General features: G+C 43.2%; 1 protein-coding gene across 3 annotated transcripts in view; it reads right to left on the minus strand.

Annotated features, from left to right (window-relative positions):
* The window catches only part of KANK1 (KN motif and ankyrin repeat domains 1), a 48,318-nt gene that overhangs the window by 15,334 nt on the left and 7,554 nt on the right, over positions 1-25,430 (minus strand). For 2 of the 3 annotated variants that reach the window (XM_065744162.1, XM_065744163.1), the window contains exon 2: positions 8,173-10,818. In XM_065744162.1, coding sequence (XP_065600234.1) covers positions 8,173-10,818 — 2,646 coding nt within the window. Of the gene's footprint in view, positions 1-8,172; positions 10,819-11,650; positions 11,776-25,430 lie in introns of those variants that run through there. The other variant, XM_065744164.1, reaches the window with a different exon arrangement.

Raw genomic sequence — 25,430 nt, forward strand, 5'->3', positions numbered from 1 at the left:
TTGACAAAGATGTTTAGAAAGCAGCAGCTGAAAAAGGGGTTAAGGAAGCTGCTGTGCTCCCCAGAACCACTGCCAACAATTCAAGTTTCAGAAAGTGTCATGAGCCAAGTCCCCCCCCCCCTTCCTTGGCCAGGCTGCAGGTTGGGGACAGGGCTGTGCTGCAAGCTCCCCATGGGCGGAAATGAAGCCCTGACTGAGGATTACCATGAGTCCACATGGGCCTTAAAATAGACTCTTCATTTCAGCACATGCAGATCTCAGGCATGCCCACTCGATCTCACCCTGCCTGCAAGAAGGCTGCCCTTCATCCTTGCCAAGCAATACTTGAGGAAGCTGTGGGGCAAAGAAGTGAAAGCCTCGCACACAATTCTTTCAAGCTGTCATCACATTGATCACAGCTATACGTGCTCTCAGGCTGCCATTCAGGTACACTTACCATGCTGATTTTTGTTTGTTTAATCTTGTGGGCAAACATGGCAAATTTCATATAAGATTCCAAGAACTGGTCTAGAGTTGTTAACCGCAACCATTATCTGCCAGGAATTTTCTAAGTGTATTCTGCAATATAGTAAAGGATCTTCCAGAAGTTCGTAAGTCACTTAGAAGCATGATAAAATATGAAACTTGCAGACTTCAATCATTCATAAACCCACATGCAGGAAAGCTGCTCTCATCAATTTCAGAGGGAGACAAGTGCCTAAAGTCTCTTCACTGGTCCAGACCCAGTGTTTTGAAGAAACAAGCACACCTGTTTTTAATTTTTCAGAATTAACCTTCTCTCCTAAATCACTTGTGTTTCTTTGGTACATCTCATCAGTTTAAACCAGAGGGACACCAAAACTGCTATACATCAACATCAGATTAACAGATGCCACCTCTGGCACCTAAGAACTGTTTTTGTTACTAACACGCTACATCCTTTCCTAACTGCAGACCTCACCTCCCATCTATCACAGCGTAAGCAGCCATGAAGACACATGGTAGGCTGGTTCAGGGAACTGGCTGGAACAAAGAGTCCTTTTTTTCCCTGGATTTGTGCTCAATTAATGGCAGTCTGGCCTACACCAAGTTTTGAAACTCCATTAAAGCTACTGTGTAAGTGTTGTCTGTCGTATATACAGCAACAAAATTTCTCTAACATACTGCATGAACTTTTTGTTATGGCACTCAGCTATGAAATTACTGCAGTCAAGAAATATTCCACAATGGTCTTAATATTTATTAAGCTCCTTTCTCCTTAACAAGTTATTTTTTGACATAAACTTTAGTCCACTTACTATTTAGTCTGTGCATCAGAACTATTAATGGAAAACAAAAATAACAACATTCTGCTAAGGCAAATAAAGAAGCAGAGATGAGCAAACATACCCTGTTTAAACATCCACAACAACTAATATTAACTCAATCTCAATGTCAATCTCAAAAATGTGTCATCTTCAAAACAATAACTGCAGTTTTGTTTTAAAAGGTATTTTTCAGCTAATGTAGGTTAAAGGTCAGTAGATTTAAAATTTCAGAACAAAAAATTGCCACACTTAGCCTTCTTAAATGATAAGCTGAAAGAAGAGAGCCATTTCAGGCCCTGGCAGATGTTGTAACTATCAGTGGGACCCAAGGATACCACCGCTCCTTTTAACAGGCTGCTCCAAAAGTAATACCTCCTATTTATTTCCATGGAAACTACAACAGATAAAAAGAGCAATAACATTGTTTGATAGAGCAAATTCTCAGCTACAAAACACTTTTTCAGTATAGTCACCACCATTAGCAATGCACTCTTGACAGCGATGAACAAGAGCTTGCATGCTGCACTCATAATTATCCACACCAGCAGAGGTGACCTTCTGTTTCACAGGTGCTACGACAGCATCAATGATAGGAAAATGTTGCCCACAGAGTCCTTCTTTCACCAACCCGAACAGATGAAACCCGAACTTTATGGTGGGTGCAGCGGGACAGTCCAGCCAAGACTGGCAATGTGCTCCACATCTTCAAACTGGTGTGGGGTCTGGCATTTCCATGTGGCAAGAGAAACATTTCTTCTTTTCTGGCCTGACTCTGGAAGTTGAAGCCTTCAGCTTAGACAGTATCGCGATGTAGTGGTCAGAGCTGATGGTTTGTCCAGGTCCCAGGAAGTCTGGAAGCACCATCCCTTTCCTATCCCAAAGACAGTGCACATTACTTTAACCACTGAGTGCTAAAACCTGAACTTCGTCCATGATGAGGAATTCACGTTACCGCTCCATGGACTGTCGTTTCGACTCTTAACTCATGGTAGTGACACCATGTAATGTCACTGGTAAAAAAGTGATCCAGGACTGTCACCTTCAGCCTTGTACTACAGAGGTTCAAGAGGTCCTGACAAACTTGCATATGGAGTTCCTGTGTGAGCATTCATGGGACCCACCTGGTGCAAGCATTTCAACATTCCAACATTGCCACCATTGCCTACAATGCACTGAAGCCAATATTCACCTTCATACACAATTCCCTAGCCATAATCCACCAATTCATGCAGATAAACTGATTGAGATGCTCTTCATTCTGCACTATAACAGCTGGGCAAGGCCAAAAGGAACATGGCTTTCATTTCACTGTCACCACAGCTGTAACATACCATGCACCACCTCACTGTGTTCATCTCCACTGGCTGGTCTCCAGAAACGTTCACTGAGTGTTGATGAATGTCAGTGGGTGCCATTTTTCAACATGGAGGAATACAATTACACACCTTTGCTTCATGAGCACATCCATGTCAGGTGCCATTCTGTCAGAATGCCCCTCTGCTACTATCTACCACATGGCAACAGAAAGTAATGGGATATGGGAGGGAAGGTTCAGACTCTACTGTCACACCACTAACATCCACTCCTGACATCATGGACCACCCTAATATAATAGGAGACATTACTTTTGGAGCATCCCTCATACAAAGCCTCTAGTCTTATTTGGATAGGAGAAGGGGAAATGGCCATAAACTTGAGCACAGGAATTTCCACACCAATATTCAAAGCAACTTCCTCACAGTGAGGGTGATGGAGCACTGGAACAGGTTGCCCAGGAAGGTTGTGGATTCTACTTCTCTGGAGACATTCAAGACACCTACCTGTGCAATCAGGTCTAGGAAGCTGCTTTGGCAGGGGGTTGGACTTGATGATCTCTTAAGAGGTCCCTTCCAACCCCTACAATTCTGAGATTCTGTGACTCTACGATTTATGAAATCCTCACCTGTCCCTCACCAACGCACGTGGAGGTAAGTGTTTTCCTACCCTGTTTTCCCTAATAAGTGGTGGATCAAACCATTTCATGATGCTGAGCACAACAAGAATCAATGTGATTTTCCTTATTTTCCTCCCTCAGCTTTACTTTCTCCTCAGTTTATCTTCTCAGCTGATGCTTTATTGTATTTTGAATATGACAGCACTTGCTTGGAAATACATGACTCTTCTCACATTAAATATGCATAGAAGTGCCCATTACCATGGGAACTCACAACAAAGCTCGGTGCCGGAACATCATGCTCCTGTGCCACAGTGTAGGGAGGAAACAGGAATTTTACCAAAGCCATTCCAGCAGGGAAACCAGTATTCTGTCTAAGGCAGCAATTCAGGAACAAACACAAGCAAACAAAAACAAAACTACCACTTGCAAATTCTACTCTTTATTAGCTGTAGCAGAAATGAGAAAATAGTTAAACATTTCACGCTGCTACTGAATGAAAACAGCCAACGTTCTGATGATAATAATGATAGCAGCAATAAGCTTGTGTTAACACATGACCAAGGATGGCATGTCAAACCTCTTTAAAGAGGTTTATGGAGATTAACTTGAATAATATCTTTACAGGACAATTACTGACCAGATCTCTGCTTCTCTTCTGATACAAATGGCTGGGTATTTAAAACAGAACAAAACCAAGCTAAACCCCTCAACTCCTAATACAGAGGTCACTACCATTTTCAAATGACATGGGAATTCAAGCTTTACGTAGTGCCACTACCAGCAGGCCAGTAGATGCAGAAAAATGTACAAGAGGCACCGTATTTCTGAAGATGCTAAACAGACACACACGAAGAATTACAGTTCATATGGAATACAGATGGGCCATCTGTGTGACTGCTTTGCACAATGCCTTGCCTTTCAGGGAGTATTTAAAACATCTATATCATTCCACCTCTTCCCAGCAGTGACAGCAGAGGTAACAAGCACATCTGTGCAGAAACCTAAACCCAATTAAGATATGCATTTGTATCAAAAGCTGAAGCTGAAAGTTTCATCTAGTTGCCCAGAAGTAGGTAATTACTGTGGGCTACAGTGGTTATGTCAGCACCTTGAACAGACCCCTGAGCCTCAGGCAAGCCTCAAGTCTTCAGCTGCACTAGCATGATGACCCATACTGCTAGGATTAGGGCTAGTGATCACCAAGGGCAGTCTCTTTAGACAGAAGGCTACAAATCTGTCATGTAGGAGAGTAGTGAAATAAAAACACCTTTCCCCAGTTCACTCCTCTTTTTGCATGACAAATGATACCAAGAGTGAGATAACCATGGCTTCAGTACCTCACCAGCTCTGGACAATGAAAGGCATCTCATACTATTCTGATGTTGCTCTGCTTGCATTCTCAGCTCTCCGTGAAAGCTGGAGTAGAAAACCTTGAAAGATCTTTTCACCAGATGGCATGTCACGTTCTCATAAGCCTCACAAGGCTTTCCAAAACCATTTGATTCCTACTTTATTCTCTTCCTCAGATCTTTATTTCCAGAAGTTAACCTCCTTTCTTGCAAATACCAGTGGCTGTTTCAAAAAGTGAATGTAAAATTGAAACTGAGGCCAAGAATCAGCCATTTTCAGGCCAAACGTGCTCAGGAAATTTTTCACTGCAAGAGTAGAACAGTTGTTTTAAACAATCTTGCCCATTATTTGTCTGTGAAAGACATTCACCTATAAGACTTCTTTGAGAATAGTTCATGCAATAAAAAAAATCCTCTGCAAGTCACATTAAGCTTCTGGCTAATGTTTTGCAAAATGCATCACAAGCAGACAAATGTAACTTTTAGAAACTTGTAGACAATTCTTTAACAATAAATAAACAAAGCAATCTTTCCTCTCTTTCAGTCCTGTAGTCTAGTTGCACTAAGAATTAAGATCACGAAGCATCAAGGATTGTGACCCACATCTGTATAATCCAGCTGGATAGACACGGTGCCCGAGTGGAAACTGGTTTGTCTGGGCAATGGGATTGATTTCTCTGACACCACTTAGGGCTTTTGAAAGACAGCACCTATGTAAATAGGAGTTGCTGAGTTACGGAAGTGAAGATTTTGTTTTGCAGCACCCAATACACAGATTGCTGACAGACCCACTTCCGAGATAATCCCATACTGGGATTGCTTCCAGGAAGGGCAGACACAGACACAGCCCATGCTCCACTTCACCTGGCCCAGCTCTGTTATCACCTGTACTGCCATCACTGCTCACAAACCTTTATGAGCTGTGGGACCAGAGGCACTTCTGCCTTTTCTCCACAAGGGTAAAGGAGAAAAATCTGTACAAAGAACGGAATTTGACTGATGTGCTAACTCAGACATCTGTAGCCATAACATCTCACTTTTAACAGGGCAAACTGTCCAGATGCTGCTGTGGATACCTAAACTACACGTCTCATAGACAGCTTCAGCGCATTTGTCCAACACGTACCTAGGCACTTTCTAAGGAACCTTTCTTCAAACACATATTAACTCTGACACTCCTGCTGCCAATCAGAAAACAGCTGCTTCTGCCTCTGTGTTCAGCCCGTTTTCCCAAGAAACCAACATTTGTGAGGCCATACCTCTTTCAATAATTCAGACTTAAATTTCTGGTATTTATACAAGCTTCGGATATATTAGGCTGAGATACCTGGCATGGAAAAATGGGTACTGTTTGAGTTCACATACAAGATGCCCCAAAAGCCCTATCCAAATAAATCAAGTGGAAAGACACTGTAAGAGCTCAGAACTTATGTGAGGTCAATCTGTGAGGACAAACTTTATTAGTTTCACTGCTTGCAGAAGTAAACATTCACCAAAATGCCTTCCACAAAAGAAAAGGAAACTGTGACCTGGAAAACCACTGATATAAGCAGAAGGAATGGGAGATCACTGTAAAAAAATATTTTCAAAATTAACAGGAAGATAAGGGAAAACATTTCAGGCTTATGACCTCTTCTTACTCTAATTCTTCATGGGTCTAAACAGTTATAGCCCAAAGCGTGATTTATGCACTAAGTCAAAGCATTTACTTCTCACCAAGGACTAAAAATAAAAGAGATTTTTCACTAGCATTTGCCACTAAAGATAATAGCATCACATGTTAAAATAAAATTATTCCAAAATAATTTTGTCAAGAATGTGAAATCTGAATCCAAGTGAGAATATCTTTAGTAAAACATGATCCGTTACTCCACTTGTGTCTAAATACTTTTGAGCCTCTAGACTACACATTTGATACTGTGCAGTAAAAGGAGGGAAAGGAACTGAGGATTTACAGCTATTAAAAAGCCTGGCTTGCTGTTTTTAAAGACACTCTCGGTATTTGGTAGATACTCTATATTATTTATAAGAAGCCCAAAATATAAAATGAATACCAGAAGGATAGTAAAACTGCAGATACAGTTATCATATTAAATGTGTACAGGCAGGGTATCATACATTTTCTTTACTGCTACATAAATGTTGCTTATTGCTTTTCTATGGGAAGCTAAAATCTTTACTTCACAGAATAAATGGATGGTTCAATTTAGTATATGAACATTGAAAGTAACCAGATGTACCAAGCTGCCTTTTAACAGGAACAGGGAACTTCTAAGACAGTAAATAAGCTGGAAGAGCTTTATACAGCAATGCAATAGCCAATGATATTATGCTGACATTATACAGTATTCACTATCTTTTTTTTTTTTTTTTCCAATTCAGAACCCATAATACAGATGCATTTGCACACATTTTTTTCCATTTACTTAACTTCTCACCGTGTGGAGAGAGCAAGAAGACTCCAAGTCATTGCCATAGTCACTCCCTCCTCATGTCCAGTAAGCTAACATTAACACATTTAATAGTAATGTGGCTGGATTCACCAGCAGGGCATTTATTAAAATTACACTATCAGACCTTTTCCCCCTCTAATCACCCCCCACCTCCCCCCCCCCCCCCAAAAAAAAAAGCAAAAAGAACAAAAACAAATAAACAAACAACAACAAAAAAAACACCCAAAAAACAAACAAAACCAAAGCAATCCAAATAATCAAATGAACAACAACAACAAAAACGAACAAACAAAAAACAACAACGACCAAAAAAAAAAACCCAACAACAAACAGATACAACATTACCCCAGGGAACAAAGAAATCCCTCAAATTAACTGTATGGATTTCACAGTTAATACCTAAAATGGAAGGAGTATTTAAACCTCAATTCCTGCTTTTCCTGACTGTCACCAAAACCTCCAAAAGTAATTATTGCTTACACCTCTCAAACATGAAGCTCTAATTAGGGATTAGGACAAGCACTTACTGGAATAGAGAAAACACAAGATGTGGTTTCTGTGAAGCCACTCTGGAGTTGCGTATTAAAAAGCAATTTACACTGCTGGAAAGGGGAAAGCACCTCACAGCTCCCTGACTGCAAAGAATATGGAATGGAGGATACAGGATAAACACTAAACTCTGTGGAAACAAGTCAGCTTGACACAGGTGCTGAATGTAACTTATAGCTCTGACAAATACAACATGACTTCTTAACTTTTTAAAACTGCATGCCAAATTTAAGAGAAAGATAAGACTCCAGACAGACAGTAACCCTGATACACTCGGTTATAAAATGGACTCAGTGCCTTGGATAGCAGACCTTCACATACTTCTCTTGCACACCCCACACTTGATCCCCCAGTCATCATCCCCTTTAGAGCCTGGCTTCTGTGAGACAGCTAACTGCCTCCAGTTCTTGAGATCCGCTCTCCAGCAGTGGGTTGTAGAGAACAATGAACAGGTCCATGCAACAGCAACTCCTCCTGCATTTCATCTGACTGGACTACACACTTGCTCCCACGCTATGTGGGAGCTGTTACAGCTGACAGACCCACCATGCTAGGAGGAGAAAAGAGTGGCACATACACATGCCAAACACTCAGCTTACCTGATGCAGTACTTTTTTCCATGCACTGTTTCTGAAGGTCCAGGCTCCGCAGTTCCTCTGTACTGGCGTATTTCATGACGGAATTGATGGATGTGAGGGTACTGATCAGCTGCGAATTCAGAGATCCAATCTGGGAATGTGGTTCACCAAAGGCTTCTGCCAATTCGCTGTAATTTTCGGCAAGCAGCATCTGCTGTTCCTGTAGCAGCTTCTGCACACGCTCGATGTAGTGATCCAAGCCTGTCCTCAGCTCAGGTGGAGGGAGCGGGCTTTCCAGGAGGCTGCTCACGGGCTCGCACACTGGCTCACCACCAACACCAATGCTCCTGGTACTGGTCGGTACAGCCACCAGAGGAGGGGGACCGCAGGCAATGCTTCTCATTTTAAGACCAACTAGATAATTCTCATTAATGTTTATCTGCCCAACACCGCAGTCTTTGGTTTTTATCACAGAGAGTTTTTCAAAGCCAGGGTGACTGGAAAGCAAAGTCCCTACTCCAACCGAACGCGTTTTAGCAGATGCGTGTATGTCTTTCACGCGCCCATCCCCAACTGCCACAGTCCGCATCTCTACACTCACTGTGCTGGTTTGCTGGTCACGGCTGCTTGGAACAGTGCTGGTAGCACAGTCCACTGCCACCGGTGCCTCAGTACTTGTGCACCGGCTCACCATCTCCACAGCTGTGCTGGTCTGCTGGGTGGCTGTGGAAGGCACAGCCATGACTGTGGCTTCTGCCCTGCCCACAGCCTCTGTGGCTGTCTGGCGGGAGATGCACTCCTTTGGGGCACAAACAATCACATCCACTGAGCAGTCCCCGCAGCCGATCGACCTTGTCTCCCGGACCTCCTGCACCGTCCTGCAGAGACTCAGCTCACCCACAGACTCCTCTGTGTTGACACCTGTCTCACAGACGCTGGTTTCCACACCCACCTTCTTGTCGAGCAGCTCCACACACCTGCCCGTGCACTGGTCTCGCATCTCTGCCCTCTCCCTCACAAGCCAGCGGCTCATGAGCAGCTCAGGGCCCGCTGCTGTGCTCCGTACTGCCGGCCTGCAGGAGGTGCCCACGCTGCTCATTTGCAAATGGCTGCCTACAGACGAATCAGCAACATGCACGTGGTCTCCCACCATTTGGTCTCTCATTTGTACTACAGCCTCCACCATTCTGCTGATGACAAGTGGCTGTGCCATCACGGCTTTATCTACTTTTTTTCTAGATCCAGCCGCCTGCAGCTCCTGTTTTAATTTGGTCATTTCCCTGTCATGAGTTGTCTCCTTTAACTGAACCTCCAGCCTGTAAATCTTTTCCTTAAGGGCTTCAATGGTCTGCTGCTGAAGCTCTATTTCTTTCTCAACTTCTGTTGACAAGCCAAGCATGGCCTCTGTCACCCCAACCCCACTCTCTCTCACTTCTTTCTCTGTCCCCACAGCTACTTCCCTGTGCTGCCTTGAAGATCTGTTGTAGATAACCACATCGTTCATGTTTTCATCAGCACCAACAGCAACAGATCGGCTTTCCTTTGTCAGGCTTTCTCTAAGGTTCAATGGAACCTCATAGTTGCTGTCCTGGATTTTTTTCTCCAGAGCCTGCATTTCAGCAGTCAACTGCCTGAACTCCTCTACCCTCCGAGAGCTCTGCTCCACACTCTCCATCTCATCCTCACAGTCAATATAAAGTTCTCCACCTCGTCGCACCTGAGATAGGTGCTCCCACTGCTCCACATTCCCTGCACTGTAAGATCTTTTTCTGAAGCCATACGTGTCATTTTGACAGGTTTTCCTTTGGCTTTTGAGTTCTGCCATCATGTGCCTCTTTTCCTCCTGTAACACTGAGATTTTGACCTGCAGCACAGGAATGGTCTTGACTTGCTCCTCAAGCTCCTTGAGGCGCTTGAGGGCAATTGCCATTTGTTCTCTGATCTGCTGTAGATGCACTGGGCTCACATTGGTGACTGGTGTGGAAATTCCTGAACTCATTGGGCTGTGCCGGATGGAACTGCCCAAGGAGGAGCCGAAACAGACTCCAAAGTCTCCATTCCCCTGATAGCCATTGTGGAGCTGTTGGGGCAAGTGACTGTACCCACTGGACCCGACAAAAGAAGGCAGGGAGCTTGTGGAGCCCATGCCCCCAAAGCTGGAAAGTCGGGGCCTACGGACATCTCCTGGAATGACCTGCATCATTCTCTCTTGTTCAAGTCGTCTGCGTGTTTCCATGAGGGTCTTTGTCACATGGAGGTTGTGCCGAGGAAGTTGTGGGGAAGGAGGAGGGAGCTGCTTACTCTCAGGGACAGTTAAGTAGGAGGAAGATGCCTCAAGGGAAGTCAGTGGTCTCACAGCCACTGATGAGGTTACTTGACTCCTTGTTGCCAAGAAAGACTGCTTGTTCTCATCACTGTTTGAAGAAGAGAGAGACTCCGTGGAAGTCCAGTCACTACAATGGCCACCAGAGTTCTTGGTACCTGTGGAGGCTGGTACTGCTTTCCTCTTCTTTTGGATGTTTAATTTCTTAATGGTATTCCCCTTCTGTATGTCATCCACGTACTTCAGAAAATCCAAGTCTAGCTGGTAGCCATAAGGTGTTTCCACAAAATAGGGGTATTTCCGTTCATTGTCATCTTTTCCATTTATAATAACTTCCTCCTTTTCTGGAAGAAAAGAAACAAAAGGAGCACAGATAAGAAACTATGTCTCAGTAAACCAGGCACTGACACAAACATACCAGGAACGGTGCTCACAGCGCTGGAGGCACAAGCACATCTGCAGCTCAGAGCAAAACAGCATCCTGCTGATTTACCCACAGTACTACGTCTTATTTAACTTCCAGAAAGCTAAGGAGGAGGTTTAAATGAGAAGTACACACAGGTATAGACAGGGACATGTACACACCAGCAGCTTTCGCCACCTGAGCAGTACAGAAGTGGCAGAGCAAGCAAATGAAAGCAGTCCCTCCCTGAGTCCCCGCAGCCCTCCCCATGGAACACTATGCCATCAGATGAAGACCCTGGGAGCACGTTGCACTGACTGGCTTATCTGGAGGGTAGATTCAAACTGTGGGAACAGGAACTCCAACCTTCTCCTTATACAACTGGTGCCATCAGGCGTCAGACAGACCCGCAGTTGTTCTACTGCCTGCAGAATCGCAGATGCAGGAGCAGCAACGCTGGTTTGCTCCTGCTGGATAACTCCACCAGTGCTCCCAGTCTACACCAAGACCCCACACTGGGACCCTCAGTCCCACAGCTGTGAGGGAAAGTAGCGGTCCCACAGCAAGGAACAGTGCCTGCAGCCCTAATACAGGACTCGCCCGTCCCGCAGCTCTGGGAACAGAGCTGCACCAGGTCTGCTGGGCTTCTGCGGGCTGAGTATTTATGCACAGCCCTGCTATGCAGCCTGCTGCTCCTGTCCCACTGGAGAAAAACAACTGCTGCGAGACACGAGAGGCACCGGAGGAATAACAGAATACAGCTTTCCTGTTACCTGAATTAGCCACACGCCTCTGCCCCCATGCTGTAAGTTTCCAGCCACGTATCGCTAGGCCTTCGGTACGGCTCCGTGCTGTCCCGGCTGCGTGTGCCACAAAACAGTTCCCCAGAGCCTGCCGCTCGCCCCTTCCTCACCCCATAAGGAAAAAAAAACAAACTCTCACGCCGGCGCAAACCTGGCCTGGCAGGGCAAGATTTCACAGGCTGTGCTCCCACCGCTGGAAAGCAGCTCTTCCCCACGCACTCGGCGCTGCCGCACAGCCGCGGCCGGGGAACAGTTAAGGGCTGCCAGGCACGGCGCCGCCGCTCCGCCCCGCGCCACAGACCCCGCTCCTGCCCCGGCAGCAGCCTCCGTCGGGTTTGTTCCTAACCAGCCTGCGTCCTCTTAAAGGAATATAAGCCTCGGGGGAAAAAGAAAAAAAAGAAAAAGAAAAAAAAAGGAGAAAAAAAAAATCTGCTTACTGCAGCTTACAGGAAGTGACTTAATGTTTAACTGAAAGGGTTCAGGAGGGAAGGAGAAAAAAAAAAGGTGCCTGTTTTTCCAGTTCCCTTCGCGTGCTTAAGGAAGGCTGCTCGGTCTGCAGACATCGTAACTGCTTTCATGACAGTCTCTTCTGGCTACCGCAGGACACCTCGAAGCAGGATGCTGTGCGGGGACGCTGCCTATCCCGGCACCAGGTGAGCGTGGGACGCCAACCAGGGCAGGCAGAGAGCACCCTGCAGTCGCGGTCCTGCAAGCACTGCGTGTGGAGCCACTGCTCGAGGGACACGAACAACCCTCCCCACCCAGACCACATGTTTCTGCTGGAAGACCACAGTCTCCGTATGCCATGGTATTTACTTATAGATGCACCCAAAATAGCCTATTGAATGCCATAGTGGAAGCAAAAATACACGTATACATGCATACTCCAAGTGCAGAAACACACAGCCCATTCGAGCAGGTCTGCCTCAAGGGTCGGCAGGGAAAAGGTCTCCACAGAATGCCAACGGGAGGGAATGAGACACAGCAGCTCCCCGAATTACCCGGTCTTCCTCCCCAAATTCAGCATGCTGTCCACAGATTCTCATCCTGGCTCTATCCCTTTCCAGCAGTCATCTTTCCACCGCTCCCTGCCCTAGGCTAGTTACCCTTCATTCTCCCTCTAGCCCTAAGGTTTGCATCCACTCTCACTCCAGCTCCCCCTGCCTGTAGTTTCCTGGTCATTTTCTTCCTACTTCCCACGCTTGGAATTTCTCATCCATTTTCTCAACTTTCATCCAGTTGCCTGTTCTATAAAATCTAACCCCAAACATGGTTATACCTTCATCCTTCATCCTGGCCTTGGATGAAGATAGGTCCCTTCATCCAGTCCTTGTAAATTCAAGCTCCATTTTATCAACTTTACTTGTGCTGTCTTTCTTCCCAGATGCTTCCCTCTGCTTGTTGGTTACTTGTTTTCCTATACAATGACATCCCTGGTTCTCCAATTACTACACCACTGAAGTTAGGCAGCCCCTGACAAACTCTTTTTGGGCTCAGTGCATAAGTGCTGGATGGGGGAAGAAGAAACAGGCTCTTTGGAAATCCCAGGACATAAGAATTAATGCATCTATGGAAAAAAATATTCATAAACTCTCTATAAAGACATGTAAATTTCAAGTTAAGTCATAAGCACCAAACTGGAATCTCAGATAATTTTTTATTCTTCATTAAATAGTACTAAGATCACTTGACATAAAAACCTCAATAATAAATAGCTAAAACAACTCACAGCAACTCAACCCCTCACTAAACCTCTCCGCAACACCTGCAGGCAGTTACTTGCCTTCACAAAGAAATAAATCACAGAATCGTTTTGAGTTGGAAGGGACATTTAAAGTTCATCTAGTCCAGCTCCCCTGCAATGAACAGGGACACCCACAGCTAGATCAGGTGCTCAGAACCCCGTCCAGCCTGACCTCAAGTGTCTCCAGGGATGGGGCATCCACCACCTCTCTGGGCAACCTGTTCCATTGCCTTGCTACTCTTGCTGTAAAAAATTTTTTTATATCCAACTTAAATCTCCTCTCTTTTAGTTTGAAACCATTTCCCCATGTCCTATCACAACAGACTCTGCTGAAGAATCCATCCCCTTCCTTCTTACAGCTCCCTTTTAGATACTGAAAGGTCGCTATCAAGTCTCCCTGGAGCCCTGTCATCTCCAAGCTGGACAGCCCCTGTCCTCGTTGGAGGGGTGCTCCATTTCTTGCATCATTTTTGTGGCCCTCCTCTGGATACACTCCAACAGGTCCACATCTCTTCTGTACTGAGGACTCCACAGCTGGATGCAGTACCCCAGGTAAGGCCTCACCAGCAGATTAGAGCGGCAGGATCGCTTCCCTTGCCATGCTGGCCATGCCTCTGATGCAGCCCAGGGTCCTGTTGTCTTTCTTGGCTACATGGGCACATTGCTGGCTCATGTCCCATCTACGAGGACCAAATTCATGTGGTACTCAGCTTAGGCTGTCAGTGCACACTGTTGGTATCTGCCACTCCATAAGCACAAGGCTGTGTGTTGAGCTGACTTTGCATATGACTTCTCTTTAAGACAACACAATGAACACTCCATGAACACAATCTCAGCATTAAGAGGATCTTTAGAGATATTTCTTGATATGCTAAGACAAATGAGCATCAAGAATGCAAACTAACAACAAGGCACTGTGATGTGGCACACAGGAGCTGTGCCAAGCCTCTGTGCGTTTTGCTGTCTCAGAGAAAGGGCTAGAATGGGTGTGCCTGCTAAGCCTATAACAAAGCAAAATGGATGGCTGTTTTCAGGCAATAAAAATGGCTTTGTTGGTTCCAAAGGAAAAAATGTGCTTCCAAAAAGGAAATGGATAAACACCTGATAAGAGTACAGACCTTGTTCCTTTCAGCCATTGGATGAACCATGGATGCCTTTACCCTCTAGCTTCGGAAGGTGAGTACGAAGTGCTCTACAAGCAGTACCTCAGAGGAAGCTGCATCTGTGTGCTCTTCTGCCAGAACAGCAAATTTTCATGAAGAGAGTTCAAGTGAGCAAGCTTCCTACCCCATTCACCCCAACACAGAGAAGTACAGCATCAATACCATGACAAGACAAATTCTCTTGTTAGGCTTCCCATCCCATCCTTGGCCAGCTGATCAGAGGTGCCAGTGAAACCAGGACTGTTCCCCACTCTCTACAGTATCTCAGGCTAATTTTAATCACAGTGTTGTGTTACGCTGTAGAAGGATGTGAAGACACACAAAGACACATGCTGTGAAAACGTTGTAGACATTTTCTTCTGAAATGTTTTCAAATGCAATGAGATTCCACTTGCAAAGACATTCCACGTTCAGGTGAGAACCTATGAAGATACTCTGTGCAGCACAGAACCCTCGTGTTACTGTCATTATTAATGCATCTCTCCTAAAGTATGCAAAACTTCCATGGAATCATAGACAAGACACAAGCAACATTTAAAAAATGCACTCTTCTGATCTCTCCTCCTGCACTGCTGGGACTGGCTCTGTCCAAACATTCCAGTCTTGCCAACTTCCATGAAATTATATCCTATCCAGTGCACTACACAAGAAAATCAGTATATTAAAATATTGAGTCAACTTTACCCAAGTCCACACTAATCATGCTGCTCCCAGACCAGGAGGACTGGAAAAAAAACAGGGCATTTAGTTGATGTGCTTAAAGACTTTCGGGAAAAGAAAAGAGTGAAGTAGAGAAAATGTGTGCAGACCAGAGTTTTGGTTCTGTAAGTCTGGAAAGCTTTATTGGAATGCCATCTTGGAGGGTCTAGAAAGAGCAAAGAGAAGCAAATGAAAAAGTATTTCTGAAGTAAAAAGGCTAAGGTGCCTTAAAAAATATAGACCTCGCATCTAAAGCCTTTTTTCCCCATCTGGTTATGGTATCTGCTCTAAGGCATTTTTATCTTGGATCTGACTCCTATTAAAGAAGTCTTTTCCACTATAAAAGCATTATGAATAACAGTGTCTCCTCCCAGAGTTATATCATAAGACAATTCATAAGGAATGCTGCAAAGAAAAAAGGCAGAACCAATAGCTGGTGTAAATAGAATAGATTCCATGTCTCTCTGTTGCTGAGCTTCAGTACTGAAAATCATCTGGTGATGGAGGAGAACAATAAAAGTTCTGACTTTTGATTCTTTACTGCAACAGAAAATAAATTAACAGTTTTCCCCTTCTCCTCTCACCCCATACTACTTTGTTCTTTCTTCCCTGGTTGTCAGCAAATGCCAATGAGTCTCAGACTTCTGAAAAGAACCAACACATGTGAAACTGAGTATTTGTTTAAAAAGAAAAAGCAGAACTAGCCAGCATTCTTTGATTTTCCTTTTCAGGTGTTAGTCTTTCAATAAAACTTTAATTAAATTAAAAAAGAACATGGAGAAAAGACATTAGTCCTGCAACATATACATGTGGTCAGGTTTCTTTTCGGTAGAGATACATAGAGTTGAAGCTTCTCAAAGAATTTCAAGGAAAAATGAGGAGCAAAAGGATTGTAAGATATCAGTTTTTTAGACTGCTCTCAGTTTGTGAGAGATTTAGATATTCACTAACATGTGAATATAAACAGCGGCAGTGTTTAAGAAAAATGGTTCAGATGACTGCTGTGTTTTGTTTGCACTGTGAATGCAAAGACTAGGATACTGGTCTACAAAGTCACAGTCACTGCAGACCAGTGAAAGCAGAAGGCAGCTGAGAACTCTGCTGCCTTAATACTTTTTCTAAAAGAACTGGGATTATTATAATAACACAGGAATAAACTCAAATCATAGCCACAGTGCAAAAGCATTCATGTCTTTCCATTGACTTGACTGGGCTTTGGATTAACCCAGTGGGAAACATCTGTCTCAGGCAGTTAAGCTTCTCTGAAGATAAAAAATCCTAGTTGCTTAGAGTAACACTAAGGTTATCCTTACAATAAAAACATAATAAAATTTTTGATTGCTTAGTGTGATAGCAAAAACAGAGACCCAGATTTCACCTTTGTACTGGTAATCAGATGGCTGCAGTAGCCTGAATGTCCCACAGCCTCCTCAAGGTTCAACTCCTAAACCACACTCTCACAGAAACAGTTTTGACTTCTCTCACTTTTCTCCTATTGCTATCTAATTACAAACTGTTCATGGCTATGAAAAACAGGGTGTTAACATAAAAAGCACTTGTAATGCTCACCAGTCAGCTATGCAAAGGCCTCTTGGTGTTTGGACAGCCTTTCAAGGTCACGTGATTTTTTTTTTCTTAACATATGGTTACAGGTTTTCTTTCCCATGATAAAAAAAGTTACCAACGAAGTTTAAAGGACAACAGTGTATGACTATAACCAACCATTATTTCTGCAAGCCATCGACAGAAAACAGCTTTCAAAAAACATATTCCCCCAGCCTTTCCAGTATTTTTAATGTCCAAACCTTTTATTTCAAGAATTCCTGAACAGAAAACTTGCAGCTCAAACACTGCAATTAAAATTAAAAAACAAGCAAACAAAAATGATATGTCATGCAAATCAATTAACTATGAATAAAAGGCTGACCTTGTTTGTGAGAAACCTATTTCTGAAAATAATACTGAGTGACTGTAAGATGTCCCCTCATCAGAATTCACAAAACCTTTATTTTCTTGATAACTCCCTTACTCGAGGTCTGTAACATCTCCCTTTCAACTGCAGCCACTTTCTGGGAATAGATCTAGTTCTGTCTGCTCTGTGGTGGGACATTTCATGTGTTTACCACCTCAGGGCTGCTCACTACGAAAACTCAAAACTAACAGTCTAGTCTGTTTTGCTCCCATCCCAGTTTCTGACTCACAGATCCCAGGGGAAATCAAACTAAGGCTGGCAAGGGAAAGCTGGTAGCTTATTCCAGCTTGCCCCACCAGCAGTAAGGAAAAGCTTGTGCAGAAACCATGGTAGAGGCTGCTCAAGAGTGCTGCTGTAAAAACAGAAGATAGAGTGCACAGATCAGTCTGTGGCTGCAGTAACAGTGATGATGTGAGCCAACAGCTGCACTTTCTTTCTTGGCCTGAAACTAGGGGCATATCTCAGTCCCTTTTACTGGGTTTTGAAAACCAGATATCAACAAGGGAAGTTCAAAACAGATAAATTTATACTTGCCAAGCACTTGACTTTATGTTCATTTATTTTTTTCATCTTGCATTATTTGTCTGTTTAAGAATTGCCCTTCATTCCCTGAAGCATTTCTTCTATTCTCTACTATGCATACAGCTACACATCTGTGACAAAGCACAGAATCACACAATTATGAATGAAGTGTGTTCAATTTAAAGACACTTTCCAAATCTGACTAACTTAGGCCTAGCAAAACTACGTAAGTTATGGCAAGCAGTAAATACCAACCTGCAGTCTAGGAGAAAGCTTTGCCATGTGTGCTGCCCACCACAATGGGAGAGCACTGGGTGACAGCCCAGCAAAGCCCTCCTTGCTAACTACACATACCACCAGATCTGGGCCAACTGGATGGGCTGGTGATGCTGCTAAACATGAGGTAGGGCAGCTTGCTGTTCTCTGTTGCAGAATAGAAACCCTGAAGTTTCGTTATGCCCCCTGACAGTGTGTCACACCTGTCACATCACTGTCACCAATAATATCACTATGGAAAAAAGGATGACAAAGATCAAGGCATCCATACACTCAGTAGGATGTGATTCACAAAATCCCCATGGAATGTTGGCAAAGCAAAAGAGGGCAAATCTTCACATTTTTTTCTTCCTTCCCCACTCATCCATCCATCCACATCCACAGCCCCCTCAGGAGTCATGGATGCAAGCCAAGCTTGTGCCTGAAAATGTCTCAGCACAACAGTGTCTCAGTGTTACCTGCTGCAAGTTCAAGTAAAGAAGGTTAAATTTGCTTTCTATCCTGTGAGAACTGATTCACCAATTTAGATTTATAATATAATTATCTTTCTGCATCTGTAAATTTCTGAAGAGATGAGAAGCAGAGAAGAGACGTGTAGTTATTGTAACAGGAGTAACCATCCTTAAAGAACCTAGATTCCTCAAGTATAAACCTGCCACAGCATATTAAAACTGATTTACAGTTTTAGTTTGGTCTTGCAGTGCAGAAGGTGGAAAAAAAAAAAAAGGAAGAACTGTCTTCCACAAGAATAATTTTATAAACATTTGTATTTATGAGTCCTGGAAGGACTGTATTTTGTAGCATGTTTATTCTCCATCAGGAAAATGCTTTATGCTGCATAATCAGTATGATATTTCAAATACCTGGAATTGTTCCCTCCTATCCCTTTGATACTAATCTCATATTGATTAATTGTGTGAAATATGACAGTGTTGCCTTCCAAACTTCAAAAGCATGTGTGATCTGCTTTTTCCGAAAACACTGAGGAGTTTTCTCTCTGCACTTGAAATAGTTCAGACTGGTAAACCAGTTTTGTCCAAGAAGTTAAAAATGCAGTAATAAGAGAAAATAAGGAAAACGCCAGTTTAGAAATAATTCTTATGTGCATTTTAAATAGCTAAAACCAGTGGCTTATAGTTGAGAACCTATGAACAACACTGAAATTGAGCAACTTGAAGCTACCATTCTTCTACCAGAATGATAGCTCTGTGTAAACAGACACAGGACTCTATTCACTTAAATGTACAGAACCCAGATCTCCCAACTAGAAAATTGGCATTTATTGAGGAAAAGGAACTCCTTAATGCATAATAACAAAACCAAGGAGGTGCCAGAGGTGCATGAAACTGTAGGTGCACAGTCCCTTCAGATGACAGCTTAGAAGTGTGCACCTGAGAGAGAACTGAGAAAACCAAGAATTGTTAGAAAAGAAAAAGCACCCAATTTGAAAGGCATACATTACTCAACATAGAAAATCAGCAGCCAGGGCAGATTTTCAGCAGTGTTACCCAAATATGAACCCTCGCACCCTTCTCACAGATTTACACAGTACCAGTAGCCAGTCTCTTGCATCTTACCTCTCCTTGTCTGTGCTAGGGTCTCCTTTACTGATCCGCTGAGAAGCAATTGTTGAATGCTGCAGTGTTTAGTTTTTCAGGAAATTAAGTCTGAAGCACACTTTCCTTTGCCTTAAAGGGAATGCATGCTCCTGACACATCAGCAGGCAAGAAGCCCAGAGGCTGCTACAGAGAATTTATTTATACTCATTTGGAATTTCCTGACAAAATCCTAGCCCGCCTGCTAGCCTGCCTGCCAGGGCAGCTTAACACCAGTGTTTTCCTTCACGTCATTTCAGATGGTGCTCTGTGCTTCAGGCTGCTCCCAAAGGGTTAAATGCAAGAAATGAACAGATGCACAAACATGGCTGTACCAAACTGTATGCTAAAAAAAAAATACTGTCCTTTGATGGAAGACAGATTTAATCCCCAAGTAGGAACTATAAGTTCAGGTGACTTTTCTCACTCTTCCCTTCCCAATCCCTTCGCCTCTACCCACGTCTCTCACTCTCACATAAGAGTACACAGGGAGCACAGAAAGGTTCATTGATACAATTTGGGTACAGCAATTACCTCTGTTGTAACTAGCACTGGCTGCAAATCTGTCTGTGTTACATTCAATCCCTTCTTGTTTACTCTTCTCAAATGCAACTTATAATTTGAGGGATAAAAATAAGAAGTTGATAATGCAAAGTTACATTTTTTTCTTCTCTGAAACGTATTCAAAGTACTAGTGCACACATGTGTGAAACGATGCATTTGAGTTTTCCATATGTTTCCATAATGTTCTTGCTTTCACAGAACAAAATGAATAACTTAAGGAAAGATAACTGGAAATTCAGATTAAAAAAAAAAAAGAGAGAAAAAAATACTTCTCAGCATCATAAAGAGACTCAAAGTCCGAAACTCTCTTCACCTCTTCTTACAATAATGATTGCTGTTGTAAAGCCAAGCAAGGACTCCAAAAGCAAATGAACACTGTGAGAGGTTAATTTAACAACAGTAACAGTGCTAAGTCTTCACAGAACTAAAGGAAAATAATTACTACTATGCTTTCCATTCAGATTCCCAAGAGCAATAGAAAAAAAAATAGAAATAAAATAATGGCACAAATTGTTGAAATAATTTCCAAGATTACTGCATGATGAAAGAGCTTTGCTGAAAACAGAAGTGGGATCTTGCACTGAAGTGCAGGAGAGGCCTACAAGTCTTCCACAGTGCCTTCAGCTAAAATGGCACAAACTTCCAAAAAAATGTTTCCTGAACATGTCTTGCAGCTTCAGTAGTATTTAATAGAAAGCAAAATAATATTTAATACTACAAGGCATTAGCTTTTGCTTGGATTGGAAGGGACCTTTAAGTGCCAGTTCCAAAACCCCTGCCATGGGCAGGGCTGCCCTGAGCCCATCCAACCCCACCCTGAGTGCCTCCAGGGATGGGGCATCCACTGATTCTCTGGTCAATATGTTCTAGCTCCTCATCACATTCTAAGTAAAAAATTTCCACCTAGTATTTAAAACTTGGACCTCCTTTCTTTTAGTTTAAAACCATTCCACCTTGTCCTATCATTATATTCCCCACTAGAGTCCTTCTCCAGCTTTCCTGTAGGCTCATTTATGCACTTGGAAGGCTGCAGTGGGTCTCCTTGGAGCTTCTTCTTCAAACTGAACAAGCTCTCTCAACCTGTCTTCATAGGAGGGGTGCTCCAGCCCTCTGATCATCATTGTGGCCCTCTCTGGACCCGCTCCAACAGCTCCATGTTCTTATGCTACAAGCCTCAGAGCTGAACACAGTACTCCAAATACAGTCTCACAAGGACTGGGTCCTTCCCTCTACATTTATCTGCAGACAATTTTACATTTATTAGACCTACCAAAAAATGCAGCAGAAACCAAAACCTTGTATCTGCGTTCATCCCTTGTCCAGCAATTCAAAATGGAAGCATATGTCTGGGGTCAGACATGGTAAAGCCTGAAGGCAAAAGGCATGCATGTATTTATCCTCCTGACCTTTAAGACCATTATGGTGCCAAATAAACTCACTCAGTTACTGTTTATAGTGGAAACAAAACTGAGGTCAGGGTGCAGCTCCCCAGAGACCAAAAAGACCTGACATGGTCCGTAGCAGAACAAATGTAAGATTTAGTGCACAGGCAGCCATTCAGATGGTAAAAGTTCTTATCTAAAAACCAAGTCATTTAACACTTCTTTTTTTTTTTTTTTTTGGAGGGGGAAAACAAGGCAGAGAGAGCAGAGTGAATCTGAGAAAGATAAAGGCCTTGGAAGGAACACAGTCCTTTCAGCACTTGACTCCAAGAGACCATTTCTTCAGCACTGAAGTAGCTGTGTGGAAGGAATGAAGTAATCTGACCCAACACAGTGATGAGTCTGAGGTGGGGAGAGTGTGCACAGCTTAGCCTGGATCTATACTGACAGGTTTATGCTTAGGGTCCTTTTGGTGTTTCCCTTTCCCTTTCCCTCCCTCCCTCCTTCCCTTAAACCTCTTAATCCTCCTTCCACTTAAAACTTCTAAGAAAGACTTCTCAAGCTACAGGTAGGTCCCTCACTACTAGTTAACATCTTCTCAGAGAGAGAATGCAACTGAACAGTTTGCCTTACATAATCATTAACTGTCCAGCTGGTTTAATTTCACACAATGTTAGCAACTTGATTTTTCACAGGTCCCACATCACAACTGGTGACCTCTACTCATGTCCTAATATGACTATTTGGAAAAGATTACGAGAAAGTAGTCTTACTGCAGCAATGAGTAGGACATTCAGGCCTTCACACCGCTTTAAATCCTTTTTTTCTTTCTCACACAGATGTGATCAGATATTGTTGCTTGAACTTATTCAGGAGTTAGGACTAAGTGAGCTAGCATCCCAGAAGGGCTTTTTACATACCAGATTTACTTTCTTATTTTGCAGAAATGAAGGTGAAATACACAATGAGCATGAACACAAACACAAAAGAAAATTAAAATTCATGGATGTAAAGAAATAAATATATTCTCAAATGTTGATATATATGTACAGGTTTCCTGGGCTTTGGACATACAAATGTGTAAACTGAACTACAGTCTGTTGGGAACTCAAGACATCTAGTTGTGGTCTCCAGGTGCATTGTGACACCAGCATACTGATTCATTTGGGATAAAGTGACTGATCCTTACAGTGTGGGAGGTGACCAAATCCTTCAGAGTCACCCCCACTTCCTCAGCTGAGCCAAGGAGGAAGGAATTGACAGCTTTGCCAGGGAGACAATCTAGGCTCTGTTTTAAAGAATCTCCTTGCTTTCCTCTTGTAGCATTACTCTGCAATCAAACACCATGGACTTATAGTAACTGCTAATCCATACATACTGCATTTCTACCCTCAATAACATTATGATTATACAAAAGGTTGAGGCAGTGAACACAGCCACACAACATAGGGAAAAAGCATGTGCTACCCTGCTAATTAGGAGCCACAGACAAGACTTTACATGTTCCTTATTAATGTATCGTGTTAAGTGATGAACAATCTCCCATACTTCTGGGAGCTAGCACCGAGATCCCCGCTGTACCTGCTGTCTTATCCTACAAGGATATGGGCTGAGATGCTCTGGCCAAGCCATGAATGTGACTGCTAGAATCATGATGTCCTTATGACTTCTTTGCAAAGTGACAGCAACTTTCTTCAATAATTGTCAACAATGCATTTTCCACTGCAGTCAAGACAGGTTGAGAGTGAAGACTGAGTATTAAAGGCAGACCATATCAGTGGAGTTGGTGGAGGTAACGGAGCAAAAAGGAAAATGGCAGACACACTGTCTGAGAGAAGAGGAACGGAAAAGAACTGTAGCTGACAATAGCAAGAGAATGGTGGAAGGGTAACAGGTGTCACAGTGGATGCATAGACTCCTGAGCACATTCAAGTACAGGCAAGCTTAAAAACTAACATCCATCTGTCTCCATGAAGTAAAAACAGAAGAGAAATACATAAGAGAAAAATACTAAATTATGCCTTTTTTCCCCCCAGTCTTTAAACTTTAGATATAGAAAAACAAACCCATCTTAAATTAATTTAAGAATCACAATTTCTTCTGGAGGGAGAAAGGAAGAAAGGGCTTAGCCAAGGGCTGCTTGAAGTTAAAAAACACCGTTGATCCTCATAATCCCTTAAAACATGACTGCTCTGATCTAGTCTTTGTGCTTTTATCAGATACAATACCTACTGTTCTAACCACAACCATGCATTTTATTATGTTTACTTGTACTCTGCTTCTGCCTTGAAAAAAAAAACAAAAAACAAAAAAGCTTCACAGTTTAAATTTGTCAAGTAGCATAAGTAAGACCTTAAAACTTGACCTCTTTGCTAGGATTAGACCTGAAACTCCAGTAAAGCAGGCAAGTTCCACAAGTGCACTTTTTTTTATTACAAGATCAGCAATCCATACAGTGGTGTTCCAAGCAGAGGGATTGGTTTTTTTTGAAGAGAAGGTAGGAAAAGGTGAGTACACCAACAAACATGCCGCTCAGCAATAACTACTCCAGACCATCAATGTCTGGTTTGCATAAGAACAATCTGTTCCCAATTATCAGTTCATTTGATCCTCACTCTAATCTGACCAAACCTTCAAACCAAGCTATTAGAAGCTGTTTCCCACCCTCCCTCCCCACTCCTCCTTTCAAACAAGTACTGAAGGGCAACAGAGGAATATCAGTGGTAGGACTAGTAACACTGAAGGAAAGCAAAATGTTGTCATGCAGAAAAAATATCTAGGAACATATAAACGAAAAAGTAGAAGACATAAAACATGTATTACAGTGAGAGATAACTAGGGAGGAGAAATCAAGCAAGAAAAGGCAAAGGCTGGGGAGGGGGGCAAGGGCCACATTATAGTTTCTGCACCAAGTAGGGAAGGATGCCAGCGTGTAAAGATGGACTGAAAGAGCAGAAGAGGACAACAGAATCTCACACTCAACCACATCTGCACACCTGCATACCTGCCTGTGTTAAAAGTCTGTGTGAAGAGTCAGGTAAAAAAAAATATCTCAAGAAGCTAACGTAGTATGTTATGAAGAGTCTTAGAAAACAAAGCAACATGACAGGGGGAAAGTCCTGTTTGTACATGGTTGATCTGCTGTACCCCATACACTGCAAGCTGCAAGTTGCATCAGACAGTGGAAGTCAACCATCACATTCAAACAACGCAGCAAATGTGATTTCTGGACGAGGTCAGAAGGAAAGGAAAGGATCAGAATGGAAGAATGAAAAGGGAGGATGGTCACAGGCAAGCTTCAGTGTGGCAGCTCAGAGCTGGTCACCTGGGGACACCCTGGCAGGGACTCATCCTCTGCCACCAAAGGGGAGTCATATTTCCAGAGGAAGGAAATGGAGAAAGAGCATCAGTGCCAATGTGGGCAGCTTCTTAGCCCCTAGATCTGCTGTGAAAACATGATACGGGAAGGAATGCCTTTCTGTCATCTCTAGTCCAAAGCCTTACAAACAGCACAGAAAGGAGGAGGAGTAAGGTGGCTGCTGCAGTAATCTTCCAGAGTACTTCCGCTCAAGCATTAGCCCAGGAAGGAACACAGAATCATAGAATCATAGAATATCTCAAGTTGGAATGAACCCAGAAAGATCAGAGTCCACCTCCTGGCTCCACACAGGACTGCCCAAAAATCAACCATACCTCTGAGGCTGTCGTCCAAAATAGTAAGATGGTGCCTACCCAGCAAGGTCTGCCCCCAACAGGGTCACCCTTGAGCAAGCATTCATCATTCTTAGGCAGAAGACAACTAGCTGTAATCAAGTTTCTGCATCCTAACAATT

Source organism: Cyrtonyx montezumae, unplaced genomic scaffold (genome assembly GCF_038088225.1).
Source record: "Cyrtonyx montezumae isolate F1298 unplaced genomic scaffold, pur_monq_1.0 scaffold_30, whole genome shotgun sequence".
Taxonomy (NCBI): Eukaryota; Metazoa; Chordata; class Aves; order Galliformes; family Odontophoridae; genus Cyrtonyx; species Cyrtonyx montezumae.